Source organism: Mytilus edulis, chromosome 8 (assembly GCF_963676685.1).
Source record: "Mytilus edulis chromosome 8, xbMytEdul2.2, whole genome shotgun sequence".
Taxonomy (NCBI): domain Eukaryota; kingdom Metazoa; phylum Mollusca; class Bivalvia; order Mytilida; family Mytilidae; genus Mytilus; species Mytilus edulis.
The window spans coordinates 70,380,195-70,400,478 of NC_092351.1; the positions used below are offsets into that span (position 1 = coordinate 70,380,195).

Below are 20,284 nucleotides of genomic sequence, written 5' to 3' on the forward strand. Positions count from 1 at the left end.
AAATTCCTGCTCTAACTGCTTTAACCAACATTTATGTCCTGATTTTATTTTTTTTAACATTTCGGCCATTAAGCATGTTAATGCAGAATTATCATATGTAACATCTATATGGAAATAGAAATGTTACACTTATCATTTGTTCTATATTCAGATGCAGTTCAGCTAAATGTAGTTTTAATTTCTAAATGTGCTTGAATAGATATACATGCATGATATATAAATCAGGCTGTTAATTTTCTTGTTTCAATTGTTTTACATTTGTCATTTTGGGCCTTATATAAATTTAGCTTGCTGTGTTGTATAGGATTTGGTCATTGTTGAAGGCTATGCATTGATATGAAATATTGCCAAATTGATATAGTTTGCTTTGTAAAAGTTTATACATGTATTTTCGAAATGATAAAGAAGCTTTAAACTTCTCCATCACAAAACTGTTTATGTATGCGTATTAAATGCAAAAATACAATATAATTTAAAAAAAAAAAACCAGCACTGTGACCCACTTCAATAAAAAAAAAGATCCAATCGGTCCTGGTAGATGTATAATCATGATAATGGCATTAAACAAATCAGTAAATGAATCTGTATATTCCTGTCTCATTAGGCAGCTGATAGAACTATACATTAAGTCTCATTAGAGAAAAAGCTTTTGTTTAAACTTCTATATTTACATTTATATAAATGTCAAATAAGGAAGTAATATTGTAAATCTTATAAACGTAATTATTTTGTCCGTCTGAAGACAATTTGATTGCTAAAAGTAATATTTAGCTCCAGCCCAACCAGGCCTAAAAGGTTATTGTACATGAACAATTGCCATCAAGTGGTAGGCGTTGTCTGTCTATAGCTAGTTGACAAATGTTATATTCAAAGTTAACTGAAGTTTCGACAATGAACAACTCAAAAGTCCTTGTTTTTGTTATTTGAAGTATGTGTCAAAATGTCAGATGCTGTAAATAAAATAAATTGAGAATGGAATTGGGGAATGTGTCAAAGAGACAACAACCCGACCATAGAGCAGACAACAGCTGAAGGCATGGGTCTTCAATGTAGTGAGAACACTTTTTCCAACACTGAGTCCTCTCTGTCTCAAATTCAACCTTGGATTTTGTATAAATACATTTGTATTGAATACAGATTTAAACCTCAATTTTCCTAGGTACTGTACATGAAAAACAGATGTGGTTCAGGATTGCCAATGAGACAACTTTTTTTTTTAAAATGCAAGAGACCAAATGACGCAGAAATTAACAACTTTAGGTCACCATACTGCCATCAACAATGAGAAAAGCCCATCATGGTGTGTATTTTTGTTCAAATTTTACAAAATGAAAACTGAATTATTTACATCTAAATTAAATGATTTTAAAGTTGAGGTCAAAAATATTGATTTATAAACGTGAGCATTGTAATTTAGACAGAATTAACTATTGTTTACCTTGTATGTATCAATAGTAGCACATGTTTCAAAATGGTAACAGGTTTTCTACATACCAGTAGTAGTGACTTTATAGGTTCTATTTAAAATAATAGTAATCTTTACTGTCATAAAAGTATGAAAAGAGCCTGGGACAAACAAAATTTAAATTTCGTTAAACATAAATATGTACATTTGTACGACAAAATTTAAAACTCACAGTTCACCAAGAGTTTTACTTGTCCTCAGATTAATTCATGGAGGCATGTATGATAGACCACAGACAGTTTTATGTAGTAGATGGGGTCTACTTAGAATATAGAGTTAGAAACCGTATATTAACCAAAAAGTTGGCTGTAATTTTACCTTCAGATAATCATGTACCATAATCTAAATATGCACATTGAGAGTGGGCACAAGCTATGCTAAACTTTTAGCTTTTCCACAATGCTCACCTTATGGACATGGTGCAGCGGTTTCTTTTGCAAGATCGTACATCTTACAATTGCAAGTATATACATGATATATAGATTATACTTGCAATCAACTTGTAAAAGAATATAAACAATATTTATCAACTTTAATAGACAAAGTTTGGAAAAAGGTTCTCATTGTACATGCAATAAATGTGTTGGAAACAAATTAACTCACTGGAACGGTTAATGTTACAGTTAAACAAAAGTAACAAAATGTAATAGCAGAATGTACTATATTGAAGTGATTCTTTAAACATCTGGGCTATTTAGTTTTTACCTAGCTTGAAAATTGATAATACAGAAAACTTCAAAGTTGAGTGTTTTCCTCAAACTATGCTAACATGTAATTTTATAAAGTGTTGTCAATTTTGTTGACTGGAATGCAAAAAATATTGAGGAAAAAATTGTGTAAGTCTTGTTTAAAATGAAAATCAAAATATCTTCAGAGCAATCCAGTAAAAGATTTTGAGTCTTTTGAAGCGAGTTTTGGGCCCTTTAAACAATATAAGTAATGAATGTTAAACATGTTAAAAACCTTTACATATGTTAATTTCAAACATTGAAATCTGATCCTTACATACTATTTGTTTGGCCTAATCAAGAGAGGGTAAAAAGCTAGTCAGAATGATATAGATAATCAATAGTTATACCAGTACAAATGTTTTCTCTATTATTGACATATCCAAGTCTATTTATAGAAGCAATTTATTATTGAATTGATAAATATTGACTTTTGTTTAGTAAATCTAGATAATTGTAAATGTATTAAAATAATCATGTACTTGAATGGAGAACACTTGCCCCTGATCAAGAAGTTATAGATTTGACCTGAGATACCATTTTATCGGTAATTCGTATATTTTCCCTTTGATCTTACTGCCTAATATTTTCGTGTATTAACGTACTGGCTGTATCACTGAAAATATTAGGCAATACATTGTGTGACGTCATAACTACCGATAAACAGAATAATAGGTAGTTTCGTTTTTGATACTGACTATATCATCTGGAATATCTTAACTCGACCTAACGGGCTCGTCTAGATATTCCACATGATATAGTCAGTATCAAAAACGAAACTACCGGGGTACCTAATATTCTATATATATAGGGCTTATGATTCTGGTTTCTTTTGGCACATAACAGGCTATTATTTCAACTTGGAATTATTTTTAATTATGATCAATTATGGAATTTGCATATAAGTTCTTGTGCTTGAAATTTTTTTATAAATTCCATGTTTATTTATTTTAATGTTCTATTACAAAGAAGAATGCATATATGTGAACTTAGCTGTGCATAACATTATCTATACGAAATACATTGTATGGATAGTGTTATGCAATGCTTAGTAAATTATAATGCAGAATAAACATAGAATTCATTTAAAATTTCAAGCACAAGAAATTATGCAAATTCCATAATTGAAAATAATAGCCTGTTATACATGTTATATATATATACATTCTATTTCCTCAGTGTTCTCTGCTGGGTCTTGTTTAGCACCATGGTACCATGACTGATGATTTTACCATGGTGCTAATTAATTGATCAGATTTATAAAAGAATGAATATTAATGTGATACTGTAATTTTGGGATAACTGGTATAAAATCTCATGAGATTTTAGTTTAAACATAAATAAATATGTTTAAACTAAAATCTCATGGTGTGTTTTACTGGAGAGAACACAGTCCCATACAACAATGTTGCAGAGGTCTGTTTCATTGAACAGAATTTGAAGAGAGCATCAGCCAAAACAAGTGTTTAATTGATAGTAATGTCGCTGTTTGTTAATTATCATGATTATGGTGCTTGTCTATTTCATTTTAATATAAAAAAGAAGATGTGGTATGATTGCCAATGAGACAACTATCCACAAAAGACCAAAATGACACAGACCTTAACAACTATAGGTCACCGTATGGCCTTCAACAATGAGCAAAGCCCATACCGCATTTAGTCAGCTATAAAAGGCCTCGATAAGACAATGTAAAACAATTCAAATGCGAAAACTAACGGCCTTATTTATGTAAAAAAATGAACGAAAAACAAAAATGTAACACAAACAAAGTCTGTTTATGTTTGCATGATTTTTTTTGTATTCTCTATCTCATTCATTCATTAAGATTTGGTGCAATTTGAAGCTTGTCGTACAGGGGCGTATCCAGCCATATGTAAAAAAACAGGGGGGGGGGGGTCCCAACCATATGTCCCAATTCAAATGCATTGATTGTCCAAAATCTTTTTAGGGGGTTTCAACCCTCAGAATCCCCCGCGGATCTGCCACTGTGACATGTGATTGGGAAACTTGCGTAAACATTTAGTTGTATACATATATATATGTGCCTTTTTTGGTTTTTTTTTGTCATAGGTTGTAAACAGAAAAATCTGAATATTTTTCAAACTATTTATGTCATAATAATCATAAGTAAACCTGTCCCAAATATCAAGTTAAAGTATGTTTAAAGGTAGATTGTGGTCATATGGGCTTGGAAGTGTAGATTCCATGACATTTATATTTGACAAGGCCTGATACATCCCAATGTCAGTCAGAATTTGGTTATAATTCATTTGATAACCTGCAACTTCAATGATTATTGAATACATGTAATGTATATGTAATTTCTACCTAGCTCAGACTCAGCAGAGTATTTCTATGCTGAGTGTCAACAAGTTTCATTTACTGTTGAAACTTTCCATACTTTATTTTGTGTTTTGGTTAAAATGTTTCATTTTGTAAATGTTAATAAATCTCGAATTTGGAATCTTAAAGCTAAAAAATTGCCAGAGATATTCAAAATGCATTTTATATAATATAAAAAATGAAAAATATAAATTTCTGTATTTGTTGAGTTTGTATTGGCACTCTGTATATAACAGATGTTTTGATAGTTAAGACAGAAATTGGACAAGACAAGTTGAGATTATTTATCTTCTAAACTGCTGTCTCTCTGACATCACAATTACTGATACACATTGTATATGTAGCAATATTCATTTGTATGCCATAGCAGTATGGTAATACATTTGACATCAACCCAACATTACACAGAGACTGCATCCAACAATTAATATCCATACTATTTGACTTGATGTTGAAACAAGAGATTTTTTTTCCAAATAACAAGATGAACAAAAGTTCATTGGCCATTTGTACATTCTCCCTTTGAGTGTACAAACATGTACTGCCAATTTCAAAAGATAAAACTTGATATCAAGACATGGTATATGAAAAAAATAGGCAATGACTTCATGTTACAATGCTGTAATTTCACATTTTTCATGTCTATCTTTGTCAATTTATCTATGAAATGCAGGCACTAGGTCATTCATACAGCAATATTTTCTACATGTAAAAAGAGTTTATATTCTAACTAAAAAACATTTTAGAATGAAAATTCACCAATAAAAAGAATAATGGTTGCAGTTTTTATACAACAAACTCCATCAATTTGAATATCAGCTCGCCCTAGTGTTCTGGCAAGATATCCTTGCTGACAAAGTCAATAAGAAAAGATGCCATTATTCTATAAATCTTAGGGTATTATGTTGAATGTATTATTTAGCTGAAGTAATCAAATTTCATCCTTATAGATATTGTCATTCATTATGAGCTATTTTTGATTTCAGATAACAGGACATACAAAGTATTGATTGAAGATTATAATAAAGAAACATCTCAATTTTCTGTGAGACATACAGAGAACCAAAAAGGTAATTTACATAGGAAAGTATATTTAATCACGGAAGGCAACTTACAATCAGTACAAAATCAGTATCATGAATACCGGTACTGTAAATTCAGAAATTATTGTGATGGTTTTATTATTGTGAAAAATGAGATAGGGTTACAAAAGCAATAATTTAAACTCATTTTGATTTTTTTTTATGTGAATTAAATAGAATTTTCTCCATATTGCAAAAATTTAAATCACATTTTAATCTAAAATGACAAAATCGCAATAATAAATGCACGCAATAATTTCTGAATTTACAGTATAGCGTGCAATTTGCAGAAATTCCCAAAGGTCCATTTTATTTGACTCAGACTGTTGTCACATAAGAGTTAGACAGTCAAGTTAATTATCTTTTTTGTCAAAACAATGAGTAACTCTTTAAAAGTACAAATAAGTGTTCAAAAGACGAAAACTTTATAAATTTACATTCACAAATGTTAAGAAAAGGTTGAATATTGTCTGGTATAAAAATCTTAGACCTTCCAAATCATATTTTGTGTTGATTCACTTTATAAAATTTATGGTTCTGTATTCTGCATGAATAAAATTTTATAAGTTAAAATGCTAGAAGTCGCTAGTTTTCATCATTCAGAACTAGCAATTGATGAGTGATTGATTGATTAATGGTGTTCTAGCAGCACAAAAAGGCATTTATTAAAATATCATGCACTAGCTCAAGTATGCATGGGATCTAATTTTTTCCAACTCAACAGTGTCGTTGGTATATTGGTGAATGTTGACTTGCTCTTAGTTTCAAAAATGTTTTAGTTTATCAGTTCAGAGTTATGGCACTTTTTAACAGTTATAGTTAACACAATATTTATACATTTGAATGTATCCTCAACATTTATCCCTATAAATTCAAATTAAAATTCCTTATTTTTCTTATCACAGGACATTTTCAGCATTACAAATTTTGATACATTCCTTAACACTTCTTACAACTCCTTTTCATTCCACTTAGACCCACCCCGTTTACACTAGCAAAAAAGATCAATCTTTACTGAGATCTTTGGTCTAATGTAAACGGGAAAGATCGATCTTCAATCAGACTTAAAGTCTACCTCCAGAGGTGGTTTAAAAAAAAACTATCTTACTTGAATCCATCTTTCTCTTAGTGTAAACGCTTAAATCGATCAGGATTGATCTTTTTTTTTAGGTGAATGTTATATTTAGTCTTTTAGATATGAAAATAAATCTGAGCATGATTGGCGACAAAAACACACGCGTGTTTCAAAATGATGGATGGAATAAGAAAGATAAACATAGATTCCGCTGTTTTGGGATTATCTTTTAAATCGACAAGTTTTATTTCTCTGCTGCAAATCCTCATCTTCAAACGCATTGACCTTTGTTTTTTAGGGATAGTCTACACACATGACTTGGGATGTTTGAACCAAAATAATAATCCATTCATCCATACGAAATCCCAATATGCAAACTATTTTCTACATCATTTTGCAGTGTGTGTGATGCAAAATTTCCTTTAATATTCTATTTTTAGTATTATTTGTTTACGAAATATAGATTATAAGATCAGACCGGTTCTTTTAATGTTGTAGTGTAAACGCACTGGAATAAATAAGATTGATCTCGCTTGCTTGTGCAATGTAAACGCGAACTGATCTTTTTAAGATCGATTCAATTAAAGATCGATTCAATTTCGTACAATTGTAAACGGGGTCTTACTCTTCATCTTGTTCTAAAGGAGCTTTTTTATTTGCATCTATTTAAATGCCCTCTATATTAAATATCCCTTTAGCTATATAATTAAATATTTGTCCTGAACTGACCATTTACAAGAAAATTGATTAACACATGAATGGTTTCTACTTTGATGATTAGTGATGCAAATCAATATGATTCCTGTAATTGTTGTCATTCCATTATTAGTTTAGGATCTCTGTACAACTATGGTACCATTTAAAAGTCATTAATCTGTGATAGGAAGATAGTTGTTAGTATATATTATTCAAATTGGATAAGTTGTGAATCATTATTAAGTTACCCTGTATAATCAATGGCTATAGATTTATTATAAATCTGGTTAATATGTCTCCTTTGAGCTCAAGATAAAAGATGTATATAAAAAAAGAAGATGTGGTATGATTGCCAATGAGACAACTCTCCACAAGAGACCAAAATGACACAGAAATTAATAGCTACAGGTCACCGTGCAGCCTTCAACAATGAGCAAGGCTCATACCGCATAGTCAGCTATGAAAGGCCCTGAAATAGCCATGTAAAACAATTTAAACAAGAAAACTAAACGGCCTTATTTATGTACAAAAAATGAAAAACAAATATGTTACACATATTAATGACAACCACTGAATTACAGGCTCCTGACTTGTGACCGGCACATACATACATAATGTGGCGGGGTTCCAATTTAATGCATTAAGATTAACCATTGCCTGTCCATACTTTAAACTGTCAACACTGTTGCGTTTAATTTCAACCTAACTGACTACAAAATGTAGCTATAAGGGTTGTAAATTTTCCTAGTAATGGTCAGTGATTTTCTCTATGCACTATGTTCCTCCAGCAATAATAACTGACTGTCTAAAATAGTCCATAGTGCTGATAAGGGTTTAAAACATCAAACTCAGTCAATCAATCCATACTTTCATACTACTAACTGTAGATCTGACAGATTTCCCAATATGGTTTGACATGTAACTTAACTCGAATAATTCAAGCCCTTTCCGTGTCCGATTTTCTCCCACACGAGTAGCCTTCGTAGATCAGCGGAATATAACGACTGAATTATTCGGGTTACATGTAACAACGGCAGACATTATCTGTTAACCAAGCTTTGTTCTTTACCTATAAATAAATTAAATAAAATTTTAGAGGATTGCAACACAATTTCATATTACAGTCCTAAGTATGAAATTGTCCAAATTATAATGGCATATTGTTATTCTAAACTGTTTCCAAAAATTGATCGCCCTGAAGATCATAAAAAACATTTTATTAAAATAAAGTATGTCAATAAAGGTTTTGATTTTGTAAATATTGCCGGTATTTTTAACGACCATTCTGTTAAAGACCAAATTCCTGGATATTTTGATAATACTGAACTCCCTCTCATTTGTTATATTTACAAGAAATCTACCCGAAAATATGTGTTTAATTATAGCCAATTGTGTAAAGATGTAAATATCACTGAAAATACACCTATGTCGTGTAATTGCAGTAATTCAGAATACACCTATGGACCAATTTCCCATGTTATAACAGGAGACCTTAACATCGTTCGCGACCGAGAGTTAAAATCATTCCTCAGTAAAGGACCTAAATATCGTCCCCCGTCAACTGTTAACTGGAATGAGTGTCGTAATATCATCAACGACTCACTCCGCGCCTACTGTTTGAAATGGGTAAAACGGGAAAAAGCTGACAAAAAATCTTTGGACTCTTTTTTTAATTCAGTAATGAAGATAGTTGATATTCGAATACAACATTTTAAAGAACATTTTACCCTCAACAAAAACTATAAAAACCCTATTTCGCGTATCAAAAATAAACTAACAGAACTAGCCAAGGAATTTGTTTTTGTCCCGGCTGATAAAGCTGCTAATAATATCATTATTGTTTGACGTAAATTTTATATAGAGGTTCTGCAAAAGGAAATCACGAATTCACCAACATTCCAACTGACTTCATTTTCAGAAAACGACATCTGTAACAAACATAAACTTTTAGCTACTTCTTTACAAGCAGAACCAAACACAATGAAAGTCCCAACTATGTACTGGCTTCCGAAGCTGCACAAAAAACCTTACAAATATAGATTTATTTCATCTTCCAGCCATTGTTCAACTACTAAATTGTCTGTTTTACTTACTAGTACACTTGGTACAATAAAAAACCTGATAATAAATTGTTCAAATAAGGCCTTTGAAAATAGTGGAATTAATTACTTTTGGAGTGTCAAAAACTCGTTGGAAGTACTTGATAAATTGCATGCATATATTGGTGATTTTGAATCTGTTCAAAGTTTTGATTTTTCTACCCTATATACCACTTTGCCTCATATTCTTATTAAGAAAAAATTCACATCCCTAATTAACTGGGCATTTAAAAAGTCGGAATGCGAGTACATATGTTCAAACTCTTTTAGATCATTTTTTAGTAGCAATAAACAAAAGAACTATGTCAATTGGACATGCTTTGATACTATTTATGCACTTGAATTTTTACTTGATAACATTTTTGTTCGCTTTGGAGATTCCGTATATCGTCAAGTTATTGGAATTCCAATGGGGACTAACTGTGCACCACTTATTGCGGACCTGTTTTTGTATTGTTATGAGTTACAATTTATGACTAAAATTAGCAAAGACCCATCAAAACAACATTTGATACAAAAATTTAACAATACTTTTAGATATTTGGATGATATATTGGCTCTAAATAATGACGACTTCAGTATGTATACTAAAGAAATTTATCCTGTAGAACTTACTTTAAATAAAGCTAATGATAACAATGACCACTGCCCTTTCCTCGATCTTGATATCTATATCATAAACGGGAAGCTTAATACAAAAATTTATGATAAAAGAGATGATTTTTCATTTCCTATTGTTAATTATCCATTTTTAGATGGTGACGTTCCCTTGTCACCATCTTATGGTGTTTATATATCTCAACTTGTACGATTCGCTCGTGTATGTAACAATGTATTAGATTTTAGCGAGAGAAATTTATGTATTACTGAAAAATTATTACACCAGGGTTTTCGATATCACAAACTGGTCAAAACATTTACTAAATTTTATCACCGGTATAAGGAAATAATTCGTAAATATAACTCAACATGCAGACATCTTATACGTTCAGGTATTTCACATCCAAAATTTTATGGAAATATTCTTTATAAAGCACAAAAATGTCAGTATTCTCCTCAGAAACTAACAAAACCTTTAAATAGACTTATTAAAAGGGGATATAGTTACGATACTGTTGTCAGGTCATTAAAGATTGCATATTTTGGCTTTAACATTGATTCACTGATAGGGTCTTTGCATCGGAACTAAACACATTTATTTCTAAAAAAACAGTTGTTGGCATGACACGGGTTATGTTCTTCTCATATATTTTATGATAGTATGATACTAAACCCCTAACGGGAGGGATTGTACCTGATATTCATATGATGAAGACATAATCTTTCAATCAGTTTAATTGAGGTCTGGAGCTGGCATGTCAGTTAACTGCTAGTAGTCTGTTGTTATTTATGTATTATTGTCATTTTATTTATTTTCTTTTGTTACATCTTTTGACATCAGACTCGGACTTCTCTTGAACTGAATTTTAATGTGCGTATTGTTATTGTTTTACTTTTCTACATTGGCTAGAGGTATAGGGGGAGGGTTGAGATCTCATAAACATGTTTAACCCCGCCGCAATTTTGCGCCTGTCCCAAGTCAGGAGCCTCTGGCCTTTGTTAGTCTTGTATGATTTTAAATTTTAGTTTCTTGTGTATAACTCGGAGTTTAGTATGACGTCCATTATCACTGTACTATTATGCGTATTTTAGGGGCCAGCTGAAGGACACCTACGGGTGCGGGAATTCTCGCTTCATTGAAGACCCATTGGTTGCCTTCGGCTGTTGTTTGCTCTATGGTCGGGTGGTTGTCGCTTTGACATATTCACCATTTCCTTTCTCAATTTTATTTTTTACAGAGTTTGTCTTTAGTGCCGTGTGGAGACAGTAGAGTGCCTCCCCGTGCTTAAGGTTTATGCTCTTATATTATACTAGATTATGGAGTGTGTGTCCGAGCGAGAACTTCTCTATGTTCATTACTTTAGGAATATCTATCAAAAAGTAGTATTTTAATATTCAGCCCCATTCATCTATTTAGTCAGACGTCAGTCGCTACCTTGATATACCCTATCTTTTGTTAAATTTGTCGGGTAACTTATGACAATAAGTATTTGACGTCTTGAGCCGAACAGTTTTATCATTTTTACACAATTTAATCTACTGTGTGATGGTTCATATTCTGGACGCCAGTCTTTGCTCCTTTGTAATAAATCTACATACCAAAAAACAAATATGAAGCTTAGAAATGGAAAAATATTAAATACTAAACTCGTTCAAAGGGTATCTACACGTCTCAATCTTCAGAATCGCTTATCTAAAAATACTACAATAGCTAACGTTTTTAACAATAAAAATCGTGGTTACCCTTCTATCGATAAGTGTCATGCCAAAAAATGACTTACGTGTCCCCGTCTTTCCACCAACAATACAGTAAGGTCCACATTTAATGGTCGCACATTTTCTCTAAATTTTGAAACTGATATTACTTGAAAAACAAACAGTATTATTTATTTACTCACATGAAACAAACCGGGATGCGGTATTCAGTACGTAGGTGAAACTGGGCGATATTTATCTAAACGCACGCAAGAACACCTGTATCGTTTTAAAAGACCCAATAAATTCAAAAGTATCATTTATCAACATCTTAAGAAGCACAGTCATCCTATTAAATATTTAACAGTTCAACCTTTAGAAGTAGTAAATAAGCAGCCTGGTGAATCTCATTCCAAGTTTGTACGATCACGAAAAATAAATGAATTAAATTGGATTAAAAAATTACAGACAGTCTACCCTCTCGGTCTTAATGATAATATCATGGGAATTGGCAATATATCAAGAACCGATTCTGTTAACATTTTGGATATAGTTTCTAAAACTGTTCGTAAAAATCGTTCTCATGGACGCAGAAAAAATCGCAATCAAAGAAAATTTCGGACCAACCATACAAATATTTCGGACCTAATTTCCATTTCAAAAAACAACGGCAGACATTATCTGTTAACCAAGCTTTGTTCTTTACCTATAAATAAATTAAATAAAATTTTAGAGGATTGCAACACAATTTCATATTACAGTCCTAAGTATGAAATTGTCCAAATTATAATGGCATATTGTTATTCTAAACTGTTTCCAAAAATTGATCGCCCTGAAGATCATAAAAAACATTTTATTAAAATAAAGTATGTCAATAAAGGTTTTGATTTTGTAAATATTGCCGGTATTTTTAACGACCATTCTGTTAAAGACCAAATTCCTGGATATTTTGATAATACTGAACTCCCTCTCATTTGTTATATTTACAAGAAATCTACCCGAAAATATGTGTTTAATTATAGCCAATTGTGTAAAGATGTAAATATCACTGAAAATACACCTATGTCGTGTAATTGCAGTAATTCAGAATACACCTATGGACCAATTTCCCATGTTATAACAGGAGACCTTAACATCGTTCGCGACCGAGAGTTAAAATCATTCCTCAGTAAAGGACCTAAATATCGTCCCCCGTCAACTGTTAACTGGAATGAGTGTCGTAATATCATCAACGACTCACTCCGCGCCTACTGTTTGAAATGGGTAAAACGGGAAAAAGCTGACAAAAAATCTTTGGACTCTTTTTTTAATTCAGTAATGAAGATAGTTGATATTCGAATACAACATTTTAAAGAACATTTTACCCTCAACAAAAACTATAAAAACCCTATTTCGCGTATCAAAAATAAACTAACAGAACTAGCCTAGGAATTTGTTTTTGTCCCGGCTGATAAAGCTGCTAATAATATCATTATTGTTTGACGTAAATTTTATATAGAGGTTCTGCAAAAGGAAATCACGAATTCACCAACATTCCAACTGACTTCATTTTCAGAAAACGACATCTGTAACAAACATAAACTTTTAGCTACTTCTTTACAAGCAGAACCAAACACAATGAAAGTCCCAACTATGTACTGGCTTCCGAAGCTGCACAAAAAACCTTACAAATATAGATTTATTTCATCTTCCAGCCATTGTTCAACTACTAAATTGTCTGTTTTACTTACTAGTACACTTGGTACAATAAAAAACCTGATAATAAATTGTTCAAATAAGGCCTTTGAAAATAGTGGAATTAATTACTTTTGGAGTGTCAAAAACTCGTTGGAAGTACTTGATAAATTGCATGCATATATTGGTGATTTTGAATCTGTTCAAAGTTTTGATTTTTCTACCCTATATACCACTTTGCCTCATATTCTTATTAAGAAAAAATTCACATCCCTAATTAACTGGGCATTTAAAAAGTCGGAATGCGAGTACATATGTTCAAACTCTTTTAGATCATTTTTTAGTAGCAATAAACAAAAGAACTATGTCAATTGGACATGCTTTGATACTATTTATGCACTTGAATTTTTACTTGATAACATTTTTGTTCGCTTTGGAGATTCCGTATATCGTCAAGTTATTGGAATTCCAATGGGGACTAACTGTGCACCACTTATTGCGGACCTGTTTTTGTATTTTTATGAGTTACAATTTATGACTAAAATTAGCAAAGACCCATCAAAACAACATTTGATACAAAAATTTAACAATACTTTTAGATATTTGGATGATATATTGGCTCTAAATAATGACGACTTCAGTATGTATACTAAAGAAATTTATCCTGTAGAACTTACTTTAAATAAAGCTAATGATAACAATGACCACTGCCCTTTCCTCGATCTTGATATCTATATCATAAACGGGAAGCTTAATACAAAAATTTATGATAAAAGAGATGATTTTTCATTTCCTATTGTTAATTATCCATTTTTAGATGGTGACGTTCCCTTGTCACCATCTTATGGTGTTTATATATCTCAACTTGTACGATTCGCTCGTGTATGTAACAATGTATTAGATTTTAGCGAGAGAAATTTATGTATTACTGAAAAATTATTACACCAGGGTTTTCGATATCACAAACTGGTCAAAACATTTACTAAATTTTATCACCGGTATAAGGAAATAATTCGTAAATATAACTCAACATGCAGACATCTTATACGTTCAGGTATTTCACATCCAAAATTTTATGGAAATATTCTTTATAAAGCACAAAAATGTCAGTATTCTCCTCAGAAACTAACAAAACCTTTAAATAGACTTATTAAAAGGGGATATAGTTACGATACTGTTGTCAGGTCATTAAAGATTGCATATTTTGGCTTTAACATTGATTCACTGATAGGGTCTTTGCATCGGAACTAAACACATTTATTTCTAAAAAAACAGTTGTTGGCATGACACGGGTTATGTTCTTCTCATATATTTTATGATAGTATGATACTAAACCCCTAACGGGAGGGATTGTACCTGATATTCATATGATGAAGACATAATCTTTCAATCAGTTTAATTGAGGTCTGGAGCTGGCATGTCAGTTAACTGCTAGTAGTCTGTTGTTATTTATGTATTATTGTCATTTTATTTATTTTCTTTTGTTACATCTTTTGACATCAGACTCGGACTTCTCTTGAACTGAATTTTAATGTGCGTATTGTTATTGTTTTACTTTTCTACATTGGCTAGAGGTATAGGGGGAGGGTTGAGATTTCATAAACATGTTTAACCCCGCCGCAATTTTGCGCCTGTCCCAAGTCAGGAGCCTCTGGCCTTTGTTAGTCTTGTATGATTTTAAATTTTAGTTTCTTGTGTATAACTCGGAGTTTAGTATGACGTCCATTATCACTGTACTATTATGCATATTTTAGGGGCCAGCTGAAGGACACCTACGGGTGCGGGAATTCTCGCTACATTGAAGACCCATTGGTTGCCTTCGGCTGTTGTTTGCTCTATGGTCGGGTGGTTGTCGCTTTGACATATTCACCATTTCCTTTCTCAATTTTATTGATGTCAGTTCATTTAAATTAAAAACTATGGTAATAGCTCATAGTCCTTTTACATAGTATAAAAAAACAACTTATCATGACTTTTTTGGAGATGCAGGATTTTGAAAAAGGGGGATCCCTTCAAGCCAACCTTTGGAGTGATATTTGTAAAATGTGTATGCATTTATCATATTTGAAGCTCTGAATGGGGAAGACTGGGCCCCTGCCCCTCTCTTGAATCTGCCTCTGCTTTTATGAACTTTTCTTGTGAGGTTTAATTTTTAGAATAAAAAGTCAGTGCCAGTCTGTTATTATGCAAGGACCTATCCTAGTGTTAAATTCTATGTCTAAATATAGACCTTTCTGTTTTAGACAGGTTGATATAAAATTGAAGAAGGACAGGGTATCCTATAAACATAGTCATGATAGTGTAGAAGTTTGTCAAATTAAACAGTTTTCAAACAGACAACATGCCCGGAGATTTATTTTTATAAATAAACATTTCCATAGATTTTAAGTAACAATAAATACCTAGTGTAACTTATAACAACTGTGGGGTCATCTTGTACATAAATGTCTTTGTTGGTTAATTCATGAATAGTATGTATATATATATGTACGATATAATTGTCTTTGTTTCTTAGTTTTGTCTGTAACTAGAACAACTACGTGGAATGTATATATATATTCATGATATTACCGTCTTTGTTACTTAATTCTGCCTGACAGTAACATACTACATGCTTACACCACAGACAAATTCCTCATTATAATGAGCATGATGAGAAAACCAGAAAAATCAAATTCTTGGTTCTTGTACTGTCCATGATGTAATAAGTTCTCTCTATGAAACATGGGGAAGGGGAGGGGGTTGTGGGGGCTAATACAGTACATTTAACATTTTGTTAGACTTGCAATCATGAAAATTTTCAAAAAATCCTTGATCTGGAGCAATTGAAGTCTTTCTTATCTTATTTAAGGAAATGATAAGAAGTTTTGGCCTGCAAAGTTTATAATTGTCAGAAAAGTTTTATTTGTTGGCTTATACATGTACTGACAAGTCATTCTTAATTTCAGTTATAAAGACTTATTTTATAAGTAAACCAAAGAAAAGATTGAAAGCCATCAGTCCTAAAGCTTCTAGTGGAGATTTGGAGAAGGAAGGAGAGACAGAAAATGTTACTGTTGAGATTGAACAGATTGGTATCTCTGGTGCATCAGGGGAAGGAGGGGTAAGTCTCCAGTATATAATGGTTTATTCTATTCTGCTTAAGATTCAGTTGCAACTATATTTAAGTATCTTATTCAGAGTGTTTTTTAAATTTTGCAGTAATTTTCGGTGTATTACGTTTGCGTGCAAAAATCATTATGTTTGCGCGCGTTTTTTTGACAGGTAAACTTAGTTAAAATACAGCTTAATAATTTATTAATTTGTTCAATTATCAAGTATAAATACTCTTCCATTAGTCTAAATCCCCTGCTCACTGACTGCTCACCAACGAGGAGGTGGACGTGGGATTTCAAGCTGGATAATTTTGTTTAATTTGCCCAAGCACTAAATTCTAGAAATATATATGTTGCACCACCAACTTTAGCCTATATGAAAACGACGGCATTATTTTCTAGTATCTGGGAATACAGACCTATAAAATGCATTGTGCATTGCGATTTCAAAGTCATTATGTACGACCCTTGGTTTAAACATAGAACTCTAATGTTTCTGTCTGTACACTACGAAGATATCATATTGATCTACACAGTGTAAATTTCCTCTGATTTGGATGGTAAGAGAGCAAATACTAGTGGTACATAATGACAAAATTTAAATCCATAAAAAGTGTACAGTTGTTCAAAATACTTTGGACAGTAACTAAAAGTTCCGTCTATGAAAAGTTCTGAAGCTTTTGTGCATAATGCATCAATATTAGAATTGCATGATAGAATAACAATACCATGCTTTTTATACGACCGCAAAATTTGAAAAAATTTTCGTCGTATATTGCTATCACGTTGTCGTCGTCGTCGTCGTCGTCGTCGTCGTCGTCGTCCGAATACTTTTAGTTTTCGCACTCTAACTTTAGTAAAAGTGAGTGGAAATCTATGAAATTTTAACACAAGGTTTATGACCACAAAAGGAAGGTTGGTATTGATTTTGGGAGTTTTGGTCCCAACATTTTAGGAATTAGGGGCCAAAAAGGGCCCAAATAAGCATTTTCTTGGTTTTCGCACTATAACTTTAGTTTAAGTGAATAGAAATCTATGAAATTTTGACACAAGGTTTATGACCACAAAAGAACGGTTGGGATTGATTTTGGGAGTTTTGGTTTCAACAGTTTAGGAATTAGGGGCCAAAAATCGGCCCAAATAAGCATTATTCTTGGTTTTCGCACAATAACTTTAGTTTAAGTAAATAGAAATCAATGAAATTTAAACACAATGTTAATGACTACAAAAGGAAGGTTGGTATTGATTTTGGGAGTTTAGGTCCCAACAGTTTAGGAATTAGGGGCCAAAAAGGGACCCAAATAAGCATTTTTCTTGGTTTTCGCACCATAACGTTAGTATAAGTAAATAGAAATCTATGAAATTTAAACACAAGGTTTATGACCATAAAAGGAAGGTTGGTATTGATTTTGGGAGTTTTGGTCCCAACAGAATAAGGGGCCCAAAGGGTCCAAAATTAAACTTTGTTTGATTTCATCAAAATTGAATAATTGGGGTTCTTTGATATGCCGAATCTAACTGTCATAACTGTGTATGTAGATTCTTAACTTTTGGTCCCGTTTTCAAATTGGTCTACATTAAGGTCCAAAGGGTCCAAAATTAAACTTAGTTTGATTTTGACAAAAAATGAATCAGTTAGGTTCTTTGATATGCTGAATCTAAAAATGTACTTAGATTCTTGATTATTGGCCCAGTTTTCAAGTTGGTCCAAATCGGGGTCCAAAATTAAACTTTGTTTGATTTCATCAAAAATTGAATAAATGGGGTTCTTTGATATACCAAATCTAACTGTGTATGTAGATTCTTAATTTTTGGTCCTGTTTTCAAATTGGTCTACACTAAAGTCCAAAGGGTCCAAAATTAAACTTAGTCTGATTTTAACAAAAATTGAAATCTTGGGGTTCTTTGATATGCTGAATCGAAAAATGTACTTAGATTTTTTATTATGGGCCCAGTTTTCAAGTTGGTCCAAATCAGGATCTAAAATTATTATATTAAGTATTGTGTAATAGCAAGTCTTTTCAATTGCACAGTATTGCGTAATGGCAAGAAATATCTAATTGCACAATATTGTGAAATAGCAAATTTTTTTTTAATTAGAGTTATCTTTCTTTGTCCAGAATAGTAAGCAAGAAATATCTAATTGCAAAATATTGTGCAATAGCAAGATTTTTTTTTAATTGGAGTTATCTTTCTTTGTCAAGAATCAACTTAAATCTTTGTTATATACAATATACAATGTATATTCACTTTTTACTACCAACTGATAAATTAAAATAATCTTTACCATTCAGTGATAACAAGCAGTTTTTTTTACATCTTATTTCCTTATCTTATCTAAAATGTTTTTAGATAATGATGTATGTTGGACATTTGTCAGACATGACTATGATGTCATTTTCTATTTTTATTTGCCAATAACTTTATGTAAATAACTTCATTGGAAATTTGCCAATATAAAATGTTGCTGATGAAGTTTTTTTATTGTTTTATACAATAAACAATGTATATTCACTTTTACTACCAACCAATCTTTACCATTCAGTGATAACAAGCACTTTATTTTACATTTTAATATTTTATGATGTATTTAAAAGAGTAGTTATTGTTACAAACTCCATTAGAAATTTGAATTGATATCAGTTTTGGAAAAAGGGAAACGGGGATGTGAAAAAAGGGGGGGGGGTTAAATTTTTCTCATTTCAGATTTCATAAATAAAAAGAAAATTTCTTCAAACATTTTTTTGAGAGGATTAATATTCAACAGCATAGTGAATTGCTAAAAGGCAAAATCAAACATTTAAGTTCATTAGACCACATTCATTCTGTGTCAGAAACCTATGCTGTGTCAACTATTTAATTTTAGATTTAAAAAGTTTGAAGAAGAAATCTTTAATTGTAAAATTTATAAAATCTTGACATTTGTTTTGTGTAAAAAAAAACCATGTAATGTCAAAAATTTGATCACAATCCAAATTCAGAGCTGTATCACGCTAGAATGTTTTGTCCATACTTGCCCCAACTGTTCAGGGTTCGACCTCTGCGGTCGTATAAAGCTGCGCCCTGCGGAGCACCTGGTTGCTGTTAATAAGACAAAATTAAGCTATGATAATAGGGTTTATCATGATCACCTTGTTCTTGGTTTTAGAATTCAATATGAACAATATAAAATTTTAACAAACAAATACTTTTCAAAAGTAATAATTGATTGTCATAGTTATTATAAAAAAAAAAATAAAAATATAGGTATTTATAATTTAATTTAATTTTCATATACATTTTTTACCGGAAATTACCGGTGAAATGAATGCGCGCAAATGTAATCAAAAGCTGCGCGCAAAGGTAAAACATTTTAATCCTCAAATGCGCGCAAACGTAGTTCGCCCGTAATTTTTGGGCCAAATAAGGGCCTTATTGCCCCATACTATTTTAAGAATGTTTTCTCAGATTTATTGTTCTCTTTATACATATATATACTATTTTGAAAGAATTCAACCAGTAATGTTTTAGAAAATAAAAAAGATAAATGCAAGATTTTTTTTTATATTTTCAGCTAAAGTTCAAGTCAAAATTGTATGCAAAATTAAACCAATATCGGGATATATATCTGTGACTTTTAGCCCATTTATGAAATCCTTCACACTACTCTTATGTATTCATCCCTAAAATATCTAACTTGTCTAATAAGATCTAGATACAAATATATCTAATTATTGTGTGAACTTGCAA

General features: G+C 31.6%; 1 protein-coding gene across 3 annotated transcripts in view; it reads left to right on the forward strand.

The window, feature by feature from the left end:
• Positions 1-20,284, forward strand: part of LOC139486158 (adenylate cyclase type 9-like) — a 49,059-nt gene that overhangs the window by 19,739 nt on the left and 9,036 nt on the right. For all 3 annotated transcript variants that reach the window (XM_071270933.1, XM_071270931.1, XM_071270932.1), the window contains exons 3-4: positions 5,526-5,609; positions 16,409-16,563. In XM_071270933.1, the coding sequence (XP_071127034.1) occupies positions 5,526-5,609; positions 16,409-16,563 (239 nt within the window). The remainder of the gene's footprint in view (positions 1-5,525; positions 5,610-16,408; positions 16,564-20,284) is intronic.